This window comes from Stegodyphus dumicola, chromosome 7 (genome assembly GCF_044657685.1).
Source record: "Stegodyphus dumicola isolate Sdum_Otavi_A_Nest chromosome 7, ASM4465768v1".
NCBI lineage: Eukaryota > Metazoa > Arthropoda > Arachnida > Araneae > Eresidae > Stegodyphus > Stegodyphus dumicola.
In genome coordinates, this window is record NC_140774.1 from 90007848 (window position 1) to 90032332 (window position 24485).

The 24485-nt window shown below is 31.0% G+C and overlaps 1 protein-coding gene and 1 non-coding gene across 2 annotated transcripts; both read right to left on the minus strand.

Annotated features, from left to right (window-relative positions):
• Positions 1 to 2083: 2083 nt before the first annotated feature.
• On the minus strand, positions 2084 to 24047 carry RpS29 (ribosomal protein S29). Its single transcript, XM_085820573.1, has 3 exons — positions 23845 to 24047; positions 14983 to 15082; positions 2084 to 2198 (listed from the first exon to the last, which is right to left on the minus strand). The coding sequence occupies exons 1-3, from the start codon at positions 23904 to 23906 to the stop codon at positions 2190 to 2192; spliced, it is 171 nt and encodes a 56-aa protein (XP_085676699.1). The 5' UTR covers positions 23907 to 24047; the 3' UTR covers positions 2084 to 2189.
• On the minus strand, positions 7904 to 7991 carry LOC118201217 (small nucleolar RNA U6-53/MBII-28). Its single transcript, XR_004760208.2, has one exon. It is a non-coding gene; the product is annotated as a small nucleolar RNA U6-53/MBII-28 (small nucleolar RNA).
• Positions 24048 to 24485: the final 438 nt, after the last annotated feature.

Consider the following 24485-nt stretch of genomic DNA (forward strand, 5'->3'; position numbering starts at 1 on the left):
TTAAAATTATGACTATTTTGTGATTGTCATTGTAGAAGTTACATTATTAATGTTTAATTATATTACAACTGTTATCATATTACAATGTAATATCATAACAATAATAATTAATATTGTAATAATTACATTTTTGAATAAAAACAACACAAAAATATACTTTTTTTCTTTTTACCACTCCAGATGGGGAGTTTTCTAAATGAAATAAGTGAGAATTGATTGGTTCCTTGTGCTGTGAGTAGATGTCAAAAAAGTAAAGTTGGATGGAATCACTTTTTTGATTGGCCAACTTTAATTTTTTGACATCCACTCACAGCACAATCAATTCACACTTTTTTTCGAAAACTATTAATTTGTGGTTGGAACTCAGGTGCAATGCAAATTTCTATACTTAGACCTAAACTTCACATTTTTTGTCCAGTTTTGGAAATATGGTAGAAATGCAACTGCAGTAGGTCCACCAGAACCAGCTAAATTTTGAAAGTGGTCTATAACAAAAAATGTCTGGGAACCTCTGCTATATACAGTAAAATAGTCTTTTTTCTATCTGTCATGGAATATGTAGTTTTGCACTTCCAACTAGCAGCGGAACAAGGCCGAGGTTTTCGAACTTGCGTGTTAGTCTATATAAGTTTCATGTAGCTCTTTTTCTTTTGTCACATAACTATTTTCGCTGTAAATATGTATTCTTGTCTTTTTGCTAATAAATTTGTCATATACCCTTGGAGTCTGTTGTTTCCTTTTGGCTAACAACACTCCTGTGTTTAACGAATCCATTTAGGCCTTTCCCCTGGTATTACGCTGACAGCACCCAATGCCGGATTTACGTGTACATTGTACAAACTATAGCTTAGAGCCCCCGCTTTCTTGTTGTGCCCACTTGGGGTCACCCACAAAAATTATACCATATAAAAAATCGACATATATCCCTCATAAAGGGCCTCCTATCTCAAATAGCTTAGCATCTCGTCAAATCTAAATCCGATCCTGACAGCACTTTTTGGAACTACATTTTTCCTTTACCTAACAAAATTCCATAGCCTCACAACTGTTCTATCCAAATATCAAATCATGCTGACTGGTAGATTTTTAATGTAGAGTGTTTTGAAATCCTAACTTTAATTATAATCAACCTGCATCTTAAAAATCTTTCCAATAAAACATCTCATAAACTCCAGTTTTCAGATAATCTTTTTGGGTTAAAGCTGTAACAACTGGGTTATGTTTGTAATACATCATAATTTGAAACGCAATTATGGGTTTTTATATGCTGATTTTTTTTTTCTCCCGAAAGAAATCAATATCCAAGAAGTTAAATAAAATCACAAAAACAATCCTTGCATAAATAGGAAGAGCAAGACAATTAACATGAAAAGAATATTTCAGCATAATCAATCAATGGAAAGATGAAAATTTTACTAGAGTTCCAAAGAAACATAAAAGCAAAGTCACATGCAAAAAAAAAAAAAAAAAAAAATTCAGGATAAATAAATAATTGAGTAATAACAAAGACAGAAATGTCCACAATGAGATTATTTAGAATGCTGATAAATCTCACTTTTCTGAATATTATTTTCCTGAAGAATACGGTTGCAAAATTTACTAAATTCAAAATAACAAAATACAGCTACGTCTTGAGAAGATTTTGGAGATCAAATCTCAAAATTAATACATTTCTTTAGTATGGAAAAAGTCTAATTTTTTTAAGTACTGCAAAAACACGAGACACAATGTTTTCCTTGTCATACTGTAAGGTTATATTGCCAAATTATTTTTACTATGCAGATTTGATCAACATAGCTGCATGCTAAAGAAGGTACACTGGAATAGCTTTTCATGTGCCCAAAATACATCAAAGCATTTCAAAAATAGCATTTTTAATAACCTGACACTACTGACTTTACTTGATCATTGGTGAACATAAGATGCTTACACTAGATATCATAAAATTTTCAGGCAACTGGAATATTAAAGGTTCAGCAATACTGCAACTAATCATAACATTTAATACAGTAGTTGCAAGCTGTGATGTCATTCATCAAATGATTAGTGAAACAAGTCTTTAAAAATCACCAAGAAACAAAAACACCCAAGTATATCATTTATTATCAATATGCTTTTATACAAGATTTCAATTCTTTAAAGTTTGCATCTTGATCATAAACTTCATATCTTGGGTATGATCTTATGATTTAATCCAGCTGAAATAAAAAAGAAATCTATGCTTAGAACATGAACTATTATTAAAACTGCAAAATATATTTAATATTACAATAAAATAAAAACAAATCAAATTCTTTAATTTTTTTATGCGATATATTTTATAGAATACTTTTGTAACAAATTGGCTATCTCAGATTTCTGATGTCACTATCACAATGAAATATGTAGGCTTGCTCTCAATCATAGACTTTTATGCGGCTCGCAGATGACGTATTCTGAATGCAGTGCCACTAATTTGCATATTGCAGTTTTACTCAGCTACTCTTACTTGACAGCATATTCAAATTTTACACGGTTTGGCTTATTTTTGGGGGAGTTATCACTATTTTTGTGATTTTTCCTTAATTTATGATAACCAGTGTATTTGGTAGCAACAGTTTAAAGTTATACACTATTTATAGTGAGAAAAATGCAGTTTTGAGACTACTAGCCCTTGCGGCTACCTCTTCTTTGGAGTAATAATTAGAAACAAATAAATATTTACTTTTACAGTATTTTGTTTAGAGAAAAAATAAGAGTTGACTGTTTGAAATTCTTATGCACACATTCATAACCATGTTTCTGGAAATTATTAGACAGATGCTGCAACCCTAATTTGAACACCTGTACAGCATCCCTAATCTTGTTATTCGTAAGAAGCTGACTTCAATGTTATATTCAGACATTTTATCACACAATGTATTTTGATTTGTTTCAAAAAGTGACTAGCAGCTAGCTATCTTCTGTAACTGATGCTACAACTTAAGGTCTTCCATAAATATCCATGTACACATTAAATTTCTCACAATATAGGGTAGTTGGAGATGTTTAGTTCTGCAACTTCATTCATTTCATCATTTATTAAAAGATTTGGAAAGTTTAAACAGCTGTTTAATGTCTTAAACATGATCCCAAGATGTGTTCAGCAAATGCAATGCACCATAAGGGCTAGTTTTTCCTTCATAATTCAATTGCACTCACATATTACCACTGCTATCACATGCTGATAATATTCTTTAAACACTAACAATCCCTCGATCAAGGCGACTAAATTAAAGCTGTGGAATTTACAGACCAATATACACCTTCAATATATTTAAGAGCCACATTTACCTTAAGAATTTATGCAGTTTTCATAAGGAGAATATCATTTTGTATTCAGTTATTCCATTTCAGAGACCATGCATTAATAATTACTGACATCATACACTTTCAAATTACACACACTACCATTGGTTACCATTGGTTAACTCTTTACTCCTTTAAAGCATAGGGGATTTTACTAATAGTTATCCTTTTTACCACATATACTGACACAGCATCAAATGATCTTTTGCTATTTCCTTTTAATTTTTCAGTCATAAATACATATGCTGAGGCAATGCCCGATATTATAGCTATTTTTCTTTGGTATTATAAAAGTTTTCAGGACATTACGTTGTACTCAATTTAAGCCATTAATTCGACAACCATGTTCTTGCAGCAGGTAAATCAACAGACTCACATCTTTTCAATGAACCTTTGTAAACCAAATCTCTAATGCTTTCTCAATACTGTGATTTTTCCCATTAAGCATCCATTTATGTTTTCAGTTCAATTTTGCTTTAATTTTAAATATCCCCATGATTTGTCAACATTTTGTAAGATGGATTGAGCAATACAGTCAAAAGTCGTTAATTCGGACACCCATAATCCGGACCTCATAGCTACAAACTTTCTGCGCATGCGTCGCGTTTACGCATGCGCACAGGCGTTTACGAGAGCGCGTAAGACTCTTACGGCTGCGAATATGTTTGTGCGCATGTTTATGCGCATGCGCGTTTAATGTGTAACGAAGTAATACGCTAAGCTAAAGTTATCTAATTCAGTTAATGTTGCAGATTGAGTTGTTCCTTAATCTTCGAATTGGATCCGGTTTATTATTTTTTGCAGACTGTTAGAGCAATTTTATAAAAGTAAGCTTGAACTTTCGATTATGTCAAATTGAATTTCCGATATATATTTACTACAAAGCGAAAGTATGTTTTGAAACCCGAAATCTGTTTATCAATTTCACGAAATCTGTTTATCAATTTCACGCTGCTCTGCGGCAGAGGGGGGGGGGGCAGAAACGTCATTATTAAATTATGATAGATTAGAAAGATTATGTGAAATAGAATTTCCCATATATATTTACTAATATGTAATTTGTATCTACAAAGCGAAAGTATGTTTTGAAATCCGAAATCTGTTTATCAATTTCACACCGCGGATTGGAAGTTGATCTGTCAGCACTATCCTTATCTTCAGGGCAGATGTTTTTATTTTATTTGGTTTATAATTCGGTACTAAGTGTAGTATTTTATCTCCGTCTTTGATATGATTTAAATCAAGTTCCTCCTCATTATAATTCATTATAATTCGCTTCCGATAGTGAAGAAAGTGACCCAGAGGTTATTGAAAACGAAAACATTTCGATTGACAAATTAGTCGGTATTCTCAACACAGCAATTATAGGACTTGGACAGCGGAACTTTGTAACTAAACAAGAAATTATTTCTGTTTAATAGAATTAAAGAGAAAGTATTATCACATGAAACGAAGCAACTTACGTTGAAGGAAATGTTTAATAAAGTAAACAAATAAATATTAAGCTTTTTCTTTTTGTAAATTTTGATACCCTTTAGTTCATAATTGTTCTTTATTTCATAAATTACGGTTTTATATTTTTAATTTTGTAATTTCTACATGCCATCTTACCAGATTTAAACTGATGATCTATAATCCGGAATCGCCGAAGTCCCGACGAGTCCGGATTAACGACTTTTGACTGTATTTAACTTGAGAGCAGCATTCCAGCAGTTCCATCAGTTTTGGGAGTTGGTCACAGGAGTCTAACAAATCGATTTATGCTTAGATAACTATGCCTTTTGATAAAACTTCATAAAATTCCTGAACACAATAAAAAATTAATATTTTCTTAGAAATATTTGTAAAAATTATTAAGATCTAAACTAGCGAAAGATATGCCGGGAAAAAGCAAGCTCATCTACAATATCACTTCCTTATTCGCAAATTCCGGTAAGTAAAACTGAAATGAATTCCTTTGTACATACATGGTTGGTTGCCTTTAATCAAAATAATGCTGTCTGGCACTTAGTCCTTTATCTGATGATTTTAATTCAGATTTTTAAAAAATCCGTTCTATAATATTTTGATAACATTAACTGACTTACTGATCGTAATAAGTGATGTATTTTTCCTGTTTTCACACTCAATCAGGCAGGACTTAAGTAATTTAATAACAATATCCGAATGGTACAGCTGCTGAAATGGGAAAGTTATTACATTGCCTTATGTAGAACCTGGGTTCAAATCCAGGCAAAGGCATACCTTCACAGAAGGCAACGACGACGGCTCACCCATTAGGTGCTTCCATAATAAAGTGACCACTGCTTCCAGCCTTAGTACTGGCTAAAGCCTACAATGGCTAGTGCCTGCCATTCGAAATTTTAAAAAATAATAATAATTAACCGAGATCACATTAAGTGGCACACTAAAATAGCATTCTAAGTAAACTCAGCAATTTAAACATAGGAATAGCTGGAATTTCCCTGCTTTTGTTTGAATTTTGGTACATAAGAAATTTAATAGAAACAGTAAACTACAAATTCAGAATGATTAATTAATATTTGACACAGAGTAGAACAGACAAGCATAACATACAATTTTAATTATAATTAAACAGGAAAAAGAATTAATTTCTTTAAGAACTAAAACAAAGTGAAACAAAATTTACCACATTTTATAAAACTATTTTTCGCCATTCAGACATAACTTGAGAATTCTTTAAATTTTTATAAAGGTATCAAATTCACGAATATTTTGCAGAAGAGACTATATTTTATAAGCTGCTTAAAATAAGCATACAACAACACTTATAAAGGATTTTATCAAAACTAACACAGGAAACACCCGAAATGCAATTAAAATTCTGATCAAGCAAAGAATAATAAATATTTTTTCTACCTAACATGTAGGAAAATCAAAGCATCAAAATTTGTACTTATACTGTATGGCTATAAAACCAGGAGAGTAGGTAGAAATTGCTATCCTCCAACGATGCATTTTACCAATTTTTATAGCATTAGATTCGAACTGCAATGGCCACAGAAGAAACCAGTGCAGTAGATACCATTAATGCAAGGAATAATCTTAAAATATGCATTAATAAAAAACAGATCACTTGGCAGCAATTAAAAATATATAAAACTAATATATAATATTAGTTAAATAACAACTAAGCATTTATAACTAAATATATATATCAGAATCAGGTTGTTCAAAATCCACAATTTAAAAAAGAATCACACTTCATCTAAGTTTTAAAGTTTGCATTATAGCTTCTAGTTATATTAAATCTAATGTTAACAAATATCATGCCATATCAAATATTACAAATCTTCTCTGACAACTGAAATTGAAGAGATTAAAAAATAAATTGCAGTGAAATAAAAATAGTCTTGTTAACTTTCTGCGCACAGGAAAAATTTTGAAAACACTCGATAAAAATAAACATTGCCATATTCCTTAATAAACATTTAATTCTCTTATGCACTCAAGGTAGGTATGGATTTACATTACTCTACTGCAGACATTCATAATTTTCATCTTGCAGCAGACCACTGAAAGTACTTTCTGATTATCAGCAGCCTCACTCAATAAAACATATTTTCAGGCATACACATGAAAACACCACTCCATGCATGTGCTTATTTTACATATGGATTTATATGTTTTATATTTAGTTGATTAGTGTTCTCTCCAAACAGCATTTTTGGGTCGTAACTAACTATAATTGAGCTGTGCAGTTAATATGAGCCATATAGTTGAATGTATGCTTTGAACTAATACATTGGCAACTCTTTGTGGAGATACAGATAGTCAGAAAAAACATTCATGAGCTCAAATCAGACAACAGCATTTACGTAGTTTTCTTGAAAAAATTCTGTAACTTTTCCCTTTTAACTAGCTAATAAGAAACATAAAAAATCCTTTTTAATAAAGAAATTTTTATATTAATAGTGATTCAATACTTTCATATTATCAATAATCTTAACAAATGTAGCCAAATTTTCAGACTGCATTTATTTCTGGTATCCACAACAATTTTTCAGTGTTAACAAAAGAATGGCACCACTTTCACAAGTTTCTCAATCTCATATTTTTTTTTTTTTTTTTTTTTTAAGTTCCAACAATTTTCATACACAAACTGCGACTTTTAAATTTTTTAAGACGCACTTGTAAGATTTGTCTGAAGGTGAATAAAGTGTAGTTAAAACTCTTGCAAGAGTAGAACATTTTGCTGTAAAACTGTCAAACAAAACAGTTTTGAATTTATTAATTTTTTTTTTTTTTTGTTATTTACAAAACACCAAAAAGCACTTATAGGTTTAGTGATTGATTTTTGGAATAACTTATTAAAATACAAAATATGGATGAAATGATAAGAACACACCTAAAATAATATTTTTTAATTATAAGTCATTGCTCCTTCTGGTCCATAAATAATCACTAAACTGAAAGTTGTTGGGGTTTTTATGCATCAATTACTCTTTTTAATCAAATAAAACCTGATAGGCTGATTAAAATATAGCAAATAAAATAATTAATATGATTTTTATATTCAATCAGGTTCATACTTAATATTACATTTTTAACTTTTTGTGCTCAGATTTTTTGTTAAACTCAATGACACGCAAAATTTGAAAATTGCATGCCTCAGTATTAGCATGGCTAATTCATCATCGCACAATGTATATATATTTATATTAACTGTTGCACACATGGTCTTAGAAAATGCAGAATTAAAATGTTTAAAGCTTATCTCAATCAAAATTAAAAGATTAAAACACAATCTATCAAAATTAAAAGATTAAAACACAATCTGATCAATTAAAAAAAACTGATTAATTGAAATAGGGTTTTAACGGATTGGGGAGACAGCTGGTTTATTTATTTTGAATATTTTAATACTTAATAACAAATAATGTACAGTAATAATAAAATTTAATGATATAGCGTAATAATACAATTTTTAAAGAATCTGTTAAACCTATGATGTTGGTTTCTATTACAATATCTAGGACTACTTACTGCACAGTCTAACATAACATAATCATTACATATTCTATACTGTAGTCAAAACATTTCTAGCTTTACCACTTCTATAGAGTAATTTGCAATCTTTACATTACTACAGGATTTCCTCGAGTTTAATAATTAGTTTGACAAACTGTTAATTCCTTCTGAGAATGCTGAAATTATATATAATGACAGTATTCATCATTGCATAATGTCCACCAAAAGGGAAAAAAGGGGCTTGGCACATAAAATGTTAATGTGTTAATTGAACATTTATTATTCATAGGATTCCTAACTGTATATATTTTCATCCAAAAGATAATTTTATTTAAAAGATATAATCTATATTATTAATGAATAAAGAATTTGTATATATACATTTGCGACAGATGCATACAGATTTGCCACGGATACATTTGCGAATTCGGCGAATGAAGCAATTTTATGCAGAGTGGCAATCAAGATTGTGATCTGATTGATGACAATGGGATTAATATTTAAGTGTGAAATGGATAGTTATTATTTATTATATTATTAGAGAATTATTAAACTGGGTTAAATCTATAAAAGAGGTACTAAGTGTTCTGCCAAAATACATTTACAAGAAGATTTAAATTTGATAATCAATGTATCCTAAAACATGTTTTAAGTCAAAAGTTTAAAACGTTATGGCTAAATGTAAAGTTATACATGTTAAAATATTTGTAATTAGGAACATATGTCAGGTTAATTTTTTATTAAATAGAGTAAAGCATGCAAGGGCTATCTGCCTAAAAGAAGAAATCCCATCGTGAAGGAATTTTGAAGAAAAACTGACCTTTGAGTGGCTATTAAAAATAATGCATGTAATTCCCATTCAAATTATATTTACACATATTTCTTATGTAAAAATTTTGGGTATATGCTTAATTATTGTTAATTACTTGAAAAATACAGTGAATGCACAGAAATTGCAAGATTTGCACATGCCAGAAATGAAAAATACGAAATATGATATGGGTATTTATGCCATATATTAGTCAATGGTAAATTATTTAAATATTGCAACAAAAAGTGACAATATATATAGTTTCATTTCAAAATATACAGAAATCCAAAACTTTATTGTAAGGTTATAAAACCAGGAGAATAGGTAAAAATTGCTATCCTCCAACGATGCATGTTCACCAGTTTCTGTAGCATTACATTCGAACTGCACTAGCCATAAAAGACCAGTGCAGTAGATACCATTAATGCAATAAATCAAATCCGAAAAATTGGCTTTTACTAAACTAGTATTCGAGGGAAAATGATTAGCTATTAGTAATTAAAATAATTTTTGATGCTATCAGGTTACATTTTCAATGCATTTAATCATTTTACTGAAGTTAAAAATCTATGTTAAATCAATATCTATATTTAGAATTATGTTCTTGAAAATTATGCATTGATATATTATTTAACATAAAATCTGGAAGTAGTATGCCTCAATATTAGCACGACTACATCATAACATAATATATAAGAAAAAACATTCATACTTATATATGCATACCTTACGTAATGGAAAAGTATTGAAATGCATATACAATTAGGAAGTACATATATTTGTGACCCTGTACATTACAGGCTAATAGATACAAGAAGCCTCCAAATGATTTATTATTACTACCCCTTAATATTATAGTTTAAGCCCCAATGGCAAAATATAACTTAGCATTCTTAAGAATGGCAGAGGAAATGTTCATACTGCACCAAGGAAATATAAAAAACTGAAATCGCCCAAATGAATTTTCTTACATCTATCCTGGAAGGGTTCTACATTACAAACTATATGCTGAAATCAATATAAAATAGTAACTTTAAAAATTTGAAACAGTAAAACAAGCAATCTAACCAAGCATTACAGGTTTTTCTCTGCCATTTCAAAATTCCACAAATGTCATGAATAAGTGGTACTTTCTTAATTATAATTTCAAAATAAACCTCTCCCTTTGTACCCTGACTTTTTCTCGCAATTATATATCCAACCTCAAATCGAGTACATCAGGAGTTGGCAAAAATTTTCATGTGTAATGAATCGGAAAGACATCCTTGGATGGAATAGATAGATTCAGTAGATGGAAATTTACGTCCCTAACCCCTGAAGGGCTAGAACTTCAAATATCTAAGATTTTTTTAATCCAAAAACTAGCACTCGTTATAACAAAAGCTCATTACTGGGAGCAGTTAAAATCTCCAAATGATGAATTCCATTAAATATACTTTTTTATAGTGATAATTTTTTACAATATTCCTTTTTCCAGACATGAGTGGAGATCACAGTGGGTTTAACTATATATCATAACACCGAATTTTTTATACAAAACTAAAGGTGCTTGAAGTATAAGAATTTATAGTATTTTTATTTATAGAAGAATATTTTTATTAAACTGTAACAGTAGTTAGATTAAATGGAGGTACTTGCATATTAATCTGTCAACCGTGAAAGTTGGTTACCATTTAACCATAAAAGTTATTAGAGATCCCACAAAGTTGTCCCAGTCGTTCTTGCTTAACTCTGAAGGAACTAACAATTTTGTATTTAATAAACAATCAATATTTGACCAGTTTCATTTTTGAATTTCATAAAAAAGCTTTTGTCAATTTTTATTCTTTTGTTAGGTCTTCAGATTATATTAGAATTTACATTTAGAATGCTAGGAGCAGAAACCTCCCACAGGCAATTATTGCAGTCTTACTGTTTTGTCGGCCATATTCAGCTTTACCATGCCCAATAATACTTACGCTTTTTTTGATGGTAGGATCTCATAATTTTGAAGCTAATCCACTGTTTGCTGTTTAGTGGAAGACAGGCCATAAATTTTTAATATTTTTTTTTTCAAAATGAAAGAAAAATTAGAGCAATAATATTTAATTTAGATCCTTGTTCATAAAGACAAAATATGGCTTACTGAGAATCAACCGAGTGTGTTGTTATGTCCTGTTTATCCATAACTGGCACCCAAGAAGTTTGATTTAGCAACAGTTTCAGTCGACAAGATAATAAATAAGTACTAAAATGAGCACAAATACACACTTTTTGTTTACAAAGCTAGATGACAATATAATTAAAGGAGCAAGAACAATAGTTGTGTGCTATATTTATACAGAGAATCGGCAACAAGCACTCACAGCATTTATTCATGATAAATTACATCCTTAAAGAGAAAGGAAAAAAAAAAAAGAAGTTCCTTGATCCAGCATAAGATATCACAACTCCCAAATTTAAACTAAAAAAATCTTATTTTGAAAAATATGCATAAACAGTCCATAAAATGATCCATGATATGCAACAGCCAATTAACAAAGTACATATTAACAAATCTATAATTAAATTTTAATCATAAAATTAATGACTGGTCTATAATCAAAGCCACCTTAACTTGGTTTACGATTAAAAACAAATTTCATTGGTCACCATTAAATGAAGATCAGCCGAAATTGACAAGATAAAAATATTTCAATTTAAACTTCTGATACTCGCATATTATTGCAACCACCTTGGTAGAAGTCACCAAATTTTCAGAATGTGCCATATATTGAAACCATGAGCATAACCCTTCTTCAGGGAAACATGCTCATCACAATCCTTCAATGAAATGTTGCCATTTTTGTAGTATGCATTCTCTTTGCTGTATTCCAAATTCCAAGTTTTTTTATAAACAAATTTTAATATTTTTTAATTAAACATAATTTTAAAATTCACTTGTGAAATCTGCCAGCAGTGGAAGAAAATCACAAAATTTCTGCGCAGATGCAGTATTTTGCCACAAAATCACTAAATGGAACAATAACGAGAAACACTTCTCTGATTTTTGTAAAAGAAATAACAGATTGCTAATTTACACGAGAGCTAAAAACTGACAAAATGTAAATCTTTTATTTTTTAAAGTATCAATTTTTATTTAATAATTAAAATTTATATTTTAAATTGCTAAAATGTGTTTCTTTAAATATGTTCTTAGTGTTTGATGATAGATATCAATAATTTGAAAATAATTTTTTAAAGTCGCAAAATTCGCCAACTTTAACCGGATTTTTTCAAGTGGCAAAAATGGTCAACTTTCACCGTCAACATTTGGAAAAAATCTCCAAGTTGTGCCAAAGTAGTTGCACACAAATAAACTTGTTTCCTGTATGTTCATTTGACACAAAATGCTAATTTAAAATTCTGTTACATTCTAAAATTTTTGCAGGATTTCTTATGTGTCCGATTTTTTATATATATATATTTCATTTTAAAGAAACCAATTTCTAAATTTACAACTTCTACAGTAATGTTGCTTTATTTCAATATCAGGAAACTGACAAGCTTCAAAATAAATAACTTACAATTTAAATAATTTCTTACATACAATACTGTATAAGAGACTTCACTTAAAAAGTCAAAACAAATTTACTAAAATCCAATTGTTTACTCTTGTAAAAAGCACCAAACATATAAGTGGGCGATTTTGCACTTTAACCACCGTATTTGAAAGTTAATAACTATGTATTTTATAGGATCAACAATAGGTACTCTTCTATTTTGAGGGCCGTAAAAAAATTGCAGCGAAAATGTATGCGCAGAAGTGCCAAATCTAGCATACGTGCTGGTTTCAGATTGCGAAAGTTTATATAGTTCTACATTTCTTAAGACACCATTGAAATACTAAATTAATTTTTAAATCCTTTTTTGATATCCTATGGATTTAACAATTTCGGAATTGCCCATGATGAAAAGCCGACAAGAGAATTTTGGGTAAAGTGCAGAATCGCTCACTGCTTGACACGTTTTTAAGAATTGCACATAATCGGTATTCATATGCACATCAACCTATTTTCACTTTAAAAAAAAATATCCCAGAATTGCACAAAAATGGCACTGCACACCCCCTTGACTTTATCTATGTACACATCGACCTATTTTCACTTAAAAAGTAAAATGAAATTGACAAAAATCCAATTGTTTTTACCCTTGTAAAAAGCGGCAAACAAATAAGTGAGCGATTCTGTACTTCTGAATTCCGATTCTGAATATTTTCAAATAAAAGGTATCATTTATTATAGAAAATTACGTTTGAACAACCAACGAGATGAAATTATGCTTTAGCGATAAGTCGGTAGCGAAATAGCGATGCAGGCATCCATTCAGTTATGTTTAGCAATTTTTATATAAATTATAATGATGATCTGAAATAGTTATTTACTCTTATGCTTCCATTCAGTCATGTTTAGCCTTTTTCATATAAATTATAATACAGTCAAATACCAAAAATCCGCCGACCTGAAATCCGCGTTGCCTCTCATAATATAAACATTTAGTTTATAGGTTCCAGAAACCGCAACACTGAGTACAAAATATCGAAGAAAAAATACTTAACGAATAATGACGTCTTAATTACCGAATAATGATGAGTCAAAACGATTATTGATATAAAAACGTTAAAAAATAAGATAAGTTTTTTCCCTTCTAATCTGCATCGAGGTAAAAAAGCAGACGATTCACTCAACTCTTTGTTAAAGTTCACGATTCACGTTGTATTTTCTGAGCTTTGTTATTTCATTTCACGAGATTGTGCTGCCGTTTTTTCGCCCCCTTGTCTGGACATTTTGTCGATAAATTAAGAATATTTTAAATTTCAGCCCTTTTTAATACAATGACAGATAAAAAAACGCACTCGTAATTTTACTGCTTGCAATGTTGAAAAACGTAAACACATTGCATTCACAGTAACGCAAAAAGTGCAAATTCTGCAAAAGATGGAAGCAGGTGCTACTCCTCGATTTATAGCAGAATGGTATGGAATTGTGACACAATTGTGTATGATATACGGAAAAATAAAGAAAAGCTGTTGAAATTTTACAGCAACAGTGATTCTAACACCTGAATCCGAAACCGGAAATCTTTGCATGAGGCGAAATCGGCAAACCTCAGTGCTGTGAATCCATAATACTATGAATAATATAATCAATTTATAAATGTAATAATAGTTTAATGCGTATAATAAATTATTGCAATAATGTATATAATAATTTAAGTAAATGTATCTAATACGCATTATTCATTTTGCACTTTTAGTCCGAATATTATGCTTTATCTTCTGTCCCGAAATCCGCAAAATCCTAAATTCCGCACAACCTCTGGACCCAAGCTTTGCGGATTTCTGGAATTTTACTGTAATAAAAAAGTATTATATGAAATTAATCTTTCATCTAAATTAAAATATCAATCTTAGATATTTATTTACTATTATACTTCCTATCTTGCCGCAATTATTTTTGGCAGCATTAGCATCAAAAATAGTTTGTCGATTTTTTACAGCCCTCGAAACTGAATAGTACCCAACAATATTAAAAGTTTTTATAATATCATATACCATTTTTAAGACAATAAATAACAAAATGCAGTAAAGCATTTTATCACGAAATTTAAGAAATTGTAATATGCAGTAAATGCCAATAAAAGACCGGAAAGTATTTGTTTTTAAGCCAAGAGGGGGCAATTTCGCTTCACTTGGCGACTGGATCGTAATCTCCAGTCTAGCCAACTGCATTATTTAGACATCAGCCATGCTTGAAATCATACTGAACTCTATATACAAAAATTAACAAATTCTTAATATTATTATTGTGTAGATGAGAAAAATTTGCAGATACCTTCTTAAATCCTATATCACCAGCATACTGCCTGAAACACCGCCTGCACATATTTAATCCATACTTTCTGATGATACCATGGTGATTGGCACACACTCGACTAAAAAGAGAAGAAAAATCATAAAGATAAAATACTTCAACAGCTTGAAAGAACTTTAATAAAATAATATGATGCATCACTTTATACAATTTCATTAAGTAATTTCACTTCTATACAAAAACATATTTGACACAGAAGTCACTGTACAACTGCCATTGTCTGTTGGACAGGTTAGCATTCAGCCTTAAACAAAATGCTTCCTTTTTTAAGTACTTCAAATTATGAGGAAATGTTTGGCTTTTTCACAATCATAACTACTTGTGTTAAAAGATATGAATAATTCAGTGAAGTATGTATCCTTAGCACATAGTTGCTTGCACCATACACCAATTCACCAGTATACATAAATTTCCAAAAATTAAGGAAAAATCACAAAAATAGCAATAACTCATTCAAAAATATGTCAATCTGTATGCTGTCAAATAAGAGTTGCTGAGTATTGCTTCAGTCAAGATACATCATCTGCAGAGGAGCATAAAAATTGCATGTTTGAGAGCAAGCCTACAAATTTTGCAGTGATATTGAGACAAAAATCTGGGATAGCCAACTTTTAATAATGACCTTAAGGTATCATTTGCCATAAGAAATGTGATGGAGAGCTATTGAGAGAATAAGAGGCACAGGACAGTCAGACAGAAGGCAACCAGATGGATAAATGCAAGTCCTGTGGTTCGACTTTGGCAACATTTTTTAACCAGATTCAGCATCCAGCAAAGATGCATTACGTCTGCTTTTCTGTTTGATAGTTAGTTGCATTTAAGATTTTGTAGAATAAGAAATGGCGTGAAAAATAAATGTTGGTTTTTAAAAAGTGTCGGCTCAGATTTTCGAACCTATAAATTACTTGTTAAGCAACAAATTTGGCGAGCCAGCCAGAATTGATGTCACAGGGTGACATTATCGATTTCGACACTTGATAATTTCTGAAAATAAGAGAAGTTCCTAGGTGCAAACATGGAGGATTTAGAAACATTAAAACAGAAGCGAAAAGCAATTAGGAGTGCATTTACGAAAACAGCTAATAGGTTGGAAGAACTGATATGATCAGATTCTCCGGATTTGGATGATTTAGACATTTATTTAGATCAAATTTCAGAGAGGTATAAAACTTTACAAAATACAGATGACTCTTTTTTGGACTTTTACAGAAAAAAGGTTGTACTCAAGAAAAATACAAAAGAGAATTTAGTGCAGCTCAAGAATATTACGATAAATTATCTATGTTGAAAGTAAAAGCCAACAGGAAAAAGAGTAAGTGTTCACAGCCTTCTGCTGGTTCAACAAATAGCGGCTCTTCATCAGGAATAGTTACGGCCACAAAACAGAAACTGCCGAAGATCGAACTGGTGAAGTTCGATGGAGACTCCCGAAATTGGTTGACGTTTTGGACGAGATTTAGTAAAATACATGAAGATACTCGCATCGACAAGAGAGACAAGTTTCATTATCTACTACAATCTACGAAACCTGAGACTGTGCCAAGAGCAATAACGAAAAGTTTTCCTGTACGGAAGAAAATTACGAAAAAGCCGTGGAGTATCTCAAAAAACAACTTGGAAATGAAAATGTTTTAATTCAAATTTATGTTAGAGAGCTATTAAAACTGGTAATCAATGACAAACAAAAGATAGACTTATTAACTCTTTATGACAAGTTGCAAACTTAACTACGCGCATTGGAATCACTTGGCTAACTAATATAAATATGCAGTTGTTTTATTTCCTTTAGTGGAATCAGCACTTCCTGCTGATTTAATACAATTTTGGGAAAGACAACGAGGTATGTCACCTGAAACAACAGGTAAGAGTGATTTGGAGTCATTAATTGATTTTCTAAAAAGGGAAGTAGAAACTGAATTTAGAGTTAAACTTACCCAAGATGTTTTCGGTTCTGATAAAGTAAGTAATAAGAAAAATAAGTTTTTTGACACAAAACCTGTTGTTCTAACTGCACGTGAACTAATTAATGCAAATAGTAGTAATAGTAGTAAGTGTAATGAAAATTTTCAAAAGTATAAAAAGTCTGATACTTGTATTTTTTGTGAAAAATCCTATTTGTCTGAAAGGATGTACCTTTAATGAGTTTATAATGTAAGAAAAATATCATTAAGAAAAAGAATGTTTGTTTTGTGTGTCTTAAGAAAAAACATAAAGCAAATCAGTGCACAGCTAAACATAGGTGTACCTTATGTAAAAATTGACATTTTGTGATTATGTGCCGATTTGCCTTCTAACAAAACAAAAAGTGTCACAAAGTTAGGGAATGACAAAAACAAAACAGGCATTTTTAATAACTATGTTAAGGTATCAGATGTATATCTTCAAACGTTAAACGTAAAAATTCAGAATGGTTCTAAAGAAATATTTGAACGAGCAATTTATGATAGTGGTTCTATGAAATCATATTTATGTAATGATGTTGCTCAAAGGTTAAATTGTAAGTGTATTGGTGAATCAAAAATTAAACAATTTCTTTTTGGTGGAGTTGAGACTTCAAAAAATGTATATAAAAATCTGAAATTAAACAACTCCCATCTGGTTCGTGATTACGCGAACTTAAGTTACGTGGTACCAAATTAAGTGATTTAGAAAATGGTACATGTAAGGCTGATAAAGAGATAAAATTACTAATTGGTGCAAATTTTGCTAACTGGAAATCAATTAAGTTGCTAACTGGAAAAATTGTTCCCCTTACGTGTGGCGTTAACGCGGTGCATATGCAGTTAGGCTGGACTGTTATGGGTAAATTTACTGGCACTGAGCCAATTACGATAAATACTGCATCCCTCCTAATTTCTTCTCTGTTAGTGAAGGGTCAATGTATAAGTGATCTCTGGAAGTTAGATGTTTTGGGTATTAGTGAACCTTCCATAAGTAAAACCAAAACTCAGTTACAGGAAGATACGTGAAAATATTTTTAAGAGACTCTTACGGTAAATTCAGAAGGAAGGTACAAAGTAGCATTACCTTAGGTGTCGGATAGCTCGCTTTTACCCGAAAATAATGTGATAGCAGAAAAATGTCTTGTAAGTACTAAAAGAAAATTAATGACTACGGGAAATTTTGACGCTTACGGAGACGTTTTCCAGAACTGGTTAGCTGTTGGGATAATTGAAAAAGTACCAGATAAGAATAAATATAAGAGTGTACATTATTTACCTCATAGAGCGGTTGGTAAAGAAAATAGTAGCACGAGTATAAGACCAGTGTTTAACGCAAGTTCTCATTCGCCTGGTTACCCATCATTGAACGATTGTTCATCTACTGGATCAAATTTAATTGAAATTATACCTTCGATTCTTAATCAGTTTTGCAAGAATTATATTGGTGTCACTTTAGATATAGAAAAAGCGTTCTTGCAAATATCTATAAGGAAAAAAGATCGAGACTTTTTTAGATTTATGTGGTTCAGTAGGGATAATCAAAAACAAGTTGAACTGTATCGGCATGGAAGGGTAGTTTTTGGTATTACATGTAGTTCGTATTTATCGGCCGCTACAATACAATATCATTTGAGTGTAGTTCCTGAAAGCTTAAGTCATTCAGCGGAGATTTTGAAGAGTCTGGAAATCCAATATAAGAAGTATTGTGCCAGAGAAAGATTCCTCCACGGAAGGAGATGTGTCTGTTTTGGGCCTTGTATGGCATACAGTTACGGATACCTTATCTTGCAAAATAAGTCAAGATATAAAATTGGATGACCCAGTTACTAAAAGACTAGTTTTAGCAGTAGCTCATCAGGTGTTTGACGTTATAGGGCATACGGCTCCTGTGATGTTGATTCCAAAACTAATTTTACAGGAAACTTGGAATTTAAGGCTAAATGGAACAATGTTCTTCCCGATGAATTAACAAAAAAGTTTAGGTTTTGAAGTAAAAAGTTGTACTTGCAATCCAGTATCCAAATACCTAGATGGGTAGGTCTCAAATCTATTAATGAAGCTGTGAGTATACATATCTTTTGTGACAGTAGTAAAAGTGCGTATGGTGCATGCGTCTTTTTAAGAGTACAGAGTGGCAAAAAGGTAAAGGTTAGTTTGGTACACGCAAGATCGAGAGTAGCGCCTTTGAAACCTATTACGATTCCTCAATTAGAACTTCTTATTTGTAATATTGGTCTACAGTTATTAATGATATTGGCCTACATGAAGTTCGTATTCACTGTTGGACTGACTCCTCGACGGCTTTAAGTTGGATACGGCGAAATCAACGTTGGGGAGCATTTGTTTTTAATTGAGTACAGGAAATCAGGTCTTTGACCTCCCTCACTATATGCAGGGTTCGTACACATATTGGCACATGGAAATTAAGTACTTTTAAGGACCATTAATGAAAAAAATAAGGACCTATGAGCAAATGAGAACAGAATAAATTGAATTGAACATATTATTCTATGCCTGATAATATAACGCTTTTTAATCTGGACTCGTCGGGACTTTGGCGATTCCGCAGCATCGGTTTTTCCGGATTATAGATCATCAGTTTACATCTGGTAAGATGGCATGTAGAAATTATAAAATTAAAAATATGAAACCGTAATTTATGAAATAAAGAGCAATTATGATCTAAAGGGTATCAAAATAAAAAAAAGCTTAATATTTACTTGTTTACTTTATTAAACATTTCTTTCAACGTGCGCATGTGTAAAGCATACATTACGCATAGTCCAAATTAGAAAATTGCAACCAGAAAACACTATTTGATGTGTATTCGTGTATTTATAATGACGAGGAATTTGATTTAAATCATATCAAAGACAAACTACATCGAGATGAAATACTACATTTAGTAAGGAATTATAAGACGAATAAAATAAAAACATCTGCCCTGAAGATAAGTATAGTGCTAACAGATCAACTTCCAGTTCATTGCGCGCCACGAAGAGTTTCCGATTCTGGAGCCGCCAAAGGATCTACAAAGCGAAAGCATGTTTCGATGTCAATCAAACAAAAGTGGAATTGCTGCAAAAAATGGTAAAGGCATGAAGAAAGTGACAGAGTTTAGTGAAAACGAAAAAATTTTAATTGACAAGTTAGTCGATATTCTCGGCACGGCAATTACAGGACTTGAACAGCGGAACTTTGTAACTGAACAAGAAATTATGTCTGTTTACAGAATTAAAGAGAAAGTATTAGCACATAAAACTAAGCAACTTAAACAACTTACATTGAAAGAAATGTTTAATAAAGTAAACAAATAAATATTAAGCTTTTTTGTGTAAATTTTGATACCGTTTTAGATTATAATTGCTCTTTATTTCATAAATTACGGCTTCATATTTTTAATTTTTATAATTTCTGCATGCCATCTTACCAGATTTAAATTAATCTGTAATCCAGAAAAACCCGTAATTTGGAATCGCTGAAGTCCCGACGAGTCCGGATTAAAGACTTTGTACTGTACTATGTTATGCTAGTCCAGTTTGGGCTTATACGAAAAAATTAGAGACTTGCCAAAATTCTAGGCAAATTAGTTAAAGCATAGTAGTATATCCACAACAATAGAAATCATGAAGAACTGGGTATGGAACTACGCTCATATTATTATAAACTTGCTAAAACCTTTCATGAAAGACAAAAAACTAATTATGACTACAATGACCTAGCAAATATGAACAGGCCCATTTTCCAACTGAATGTATATATTATGTAATATTTATTATAATTCCTTTACGATTTATGTTAACCTTCTCTTATTGTATCTGCTATGCATTCTTTTTAGTCTTGCGTTCATAGTATTTATGTCTTATTGGATTCAAATTACCAGCGTTCGCCTAACCTTGTCTTTATCCACACACTCAACGACTTTTGACCTGCATTTACTAACATCACTTAATACTTTAATTAGCATTTTCTAACTTCTGGCTTTATGAATTCTAAATGATTCTAACTTTACTATAAAAAACAAATTATCTTAGATATCTTTTAGGTTATTTTATCATACCATCCGCAATTCTGACATCCTATTTCTTCGCTGATGTACCCTGACGTCAACTACTAGTTTCACAGCCATTTATCCATTTTGCATAAGTACTTACAATGGCAAATCATGAACAACCTACCAGTTGTGCAGTTACAGATATATTCATTCTGAGTCAGTGTGCCCTCACAACCTGCCGTCTGTAAAATTCGCTTAGATCAGCAGAGTTTCTCATCGCACGCAAAAGTGCAAGAATGTCACCTTCTCTAGTGGCAGTTAAATACTATTCTCACTTAACCATGGGCTCTCCACGTCCTATTATTTTCAATTTTATACAATGCAAATTCAGAACTTTAAAATGTCAAAATATCACATACAACTATCTGTCCATTATCTGGAATGATCTATAATCCGGCCCTCAAAGCCACAAACTTACACATGCGCATAAAGCGTTTACCCATGTGCTCTTCCGATAGTGAAGAAAGTGACAGAGACGAAACGAAATAATTTCGATTGACAAGTTAGTCAGTATTCTCAACACACCAATTACAGGACTTGAAACTGAACAAGAAATTATGTCTGTTTATAGAATTAAAGAGAAAGTATTAGCACAAAAAATGAAGCAACTTACATTGAAAGAAATGTTTAATAAAGTAATTTAATACCCTTTAGATCATAATTGCTCTTTATTTCGTAAATTACGGTGTCATATTTTCAATTGTATAATTTTTCTATGCCATCTTACCAGATTTAAATTGATGATCTATAATCCGGAAAAACCCCTAATCCGGAATCGCTGAAGTTCCTACAAGTCTGGATTACGGACTTTGTACTGTATATATCTTTAGATGTCCCTGACAGTGTTTTTGCTACTTTTACGTTCCAAATATCAATGTTTTAAATAGATTTTTTGTCACCCACATAATATGCATTACATTCGACATTGTGGATAAACAAATACCTATTTTTTTTTTCTTTTCAACAGAAAAGTACTGAGCAGTTAAAATGACCTACACTAAAAATAAAAGAATTCTATTTTTTTTTTTAAAAATTGAAATTCTTGAGCCTCCAAAATAATTTTTTTTAACATGAAATTTAAGGTAATTTCAAAAATTTTTAGGAAAGAAGCATAAGTTCAGAAAAGATAGTACAGAAATCAAACAAAACAATAGTACACAAGTAAAGAATAAATTACATGTGCAAAGGCGAATAATAAATGCGATGCTAAAACACGTAAAATTACGAACAGCACTATAAGAAAGCAAAAAGAAACAGCTGCTACCTCCAAACAAGATGAATCCAGAGTAACAAAGTTTAAACTATTATTGCCATTTTTGGCAGTGTTTATATTTACCAGCTTTTCTACAGTAGTGCTTCCCTTTAGTCTGAGGCCGTATAATCCAAAATGTATTTTATAATCTTACATTGCACTTGAACTGGGAAGTAAGATTTATCTTCACTTAAATGAAAGGAACATGTTAATGGAATATAATTTCAAATGCATAATTCAAAATTTTTAGACTTTGACATGTTTTTAATAAGAAAACCACATTTATTGTCAAAAACACTATTTAGTTATGAATATCCTGTACTTTTTTCCCTTCTCCTAGAATAAATCTCCAACTCCTTGGTTATTAGCTTGGAATGTGGTCCAGACTTAATGTACATTTTCAACATTCCCATCATTTTATAACATCAAAGATGGTAGAATGATTTAGATTAGTGATCTCCAATCTCTGTGGGCTCGCAGAACACTTAGAACCACAAGATTTTTTCAGGAAACACCATCCAACCCGTAGGACAATATATCTTAAAATAAGATATTTCACCTAAAGTACTGAATTATTTATTATAACACTAAAGAAAATGTAATACTCTAGGAGTGACAGGAATGTGCTTGCATTTCAAAGATAAAAAATGTATCTTAACATCTTTTTAGTTAATACTAGTCAACTAATGCAAGTGCTCTGTAATTTTCTTTTAAAATTTTTATTTTGAGTGATGGAACTCTGGGTTTGGAAAGAAGACCACTGCTTTAGATCAAGGACGTTTCTAAATATTTTCACAATGTTTAAAATGATGAATATCTAAATTTCTCACAGAAACTGACATTAGTTTATAGTGTCTTGCTATGTTCAGCTCAGCTATGGAGCTGTTAATATATCTTGTTAAATAAGTAATAATTTCCAACTGCAGACAATAATTCCTGTAATATCATTGTCATTTAAAACAAAAATGATGACATGAAACTTCATATGCAAGAATAAAGTTCCTAGTGTCTGTATTATAGGAGTTACCCACGAATACGTTTGGAATAATTATTTTATTACAAGGAATATTTTGATATTTATTTTGTAGTAAGCAAAGCTTTAAACAGGGGGAAAAAATACATTTTTGGTCCAGTACATAAGTTTAAAACATACAAGTGTCCGAAAACAAATGTGAGCTACTATATATCTGCAAACCATAAAATAGTACCTACAATATGAGGCATATCGCAATTAAACATGGATATACTTCAGAATGAAGCACGAGCAATATATAATGAAACAAATAATTACGATATTACTTAAATAAATCTTATGCAAAAGCTGTCATCCAGTATATTTTTTCATATACTCTTGGATGGAAAACCGTACGTAACTTAAAATGGCGATACCCTACTTTATAGTTAGTAAGCGATAAAGCATACTATATATTAATATAACAAGAAACAAAACTTAAAATAGACCTTATCGTAGTTCTCAATACAAAAATTAAAATGAGACACTCTTAAAAGAACTTGATTTTAAAAAAATTGTATTTTAACACACGTGCAAAAGAAAATCGCTTTTAACTGCTTACCAATATCGAGATCCGGGGCCAAATTTTCGAGGGTGAGAAAACCAAATATTCTGATGACCCATAATATATGTTAAGGTTTTTTCCCTTAGAAAGAGAACTTCAAAACTCAATATACACGAGAATAAAAAGTTTAAAACTCGCAAATGCAAGCCACCGTAATTTACTCCAGATCACGTTGCAAAGATCGACCAGCTTTACTGATAAGTTGAGCAGGCGAATGTGCTGACGTTAATTATTCACTGAGCACTATGTACAAAGAACATCATGTACTCTGATGTAATGTATCGTTCCCAATAAATGTATAAAATAATAATTTCCGTTTCTGAGAAATTTATGGCTTCATGCATGTAAAGATAATTTTTAACATGTGCTTATATACAAGGTGGTTCAAAAGGATTTTCCACACTTTGATCGAGTATACAGTGTCTCACAAAAGTGATGGGACACTTTACACTGTGCTTTTTAAAAGAAAACTGTAGTAAAATAAACTAAATAACATGTAAAAATTTTTTGTGGATGTGTTTCATACTTAAATTTAGTAAAAATTATTACATAACATACATTTTCTCAAAGTATTAAAAATTTAATTTAATAAAAAATACAGTTGTTTAGAACGGAGCAAAAAATGGCTCACATAAGTG

Excerpts from the sequence above, each read along its gene's own strand:
- RpS29 (XM_085820573.1), bottom strand. The coding sequence starts at position 23,906 with ATGGGTCATCAGAATATTTGGTTTTCTCACCCTCGAAAATTTGGCCCC. Across the intron at positions 15,083-23,844 it reads GGCCCCGGATCTCGATATTG|TCGAGTGTGTGCCAATCACC; the intron begins GTAAGCAGTTAA and ends TTCTCTTTTTAG.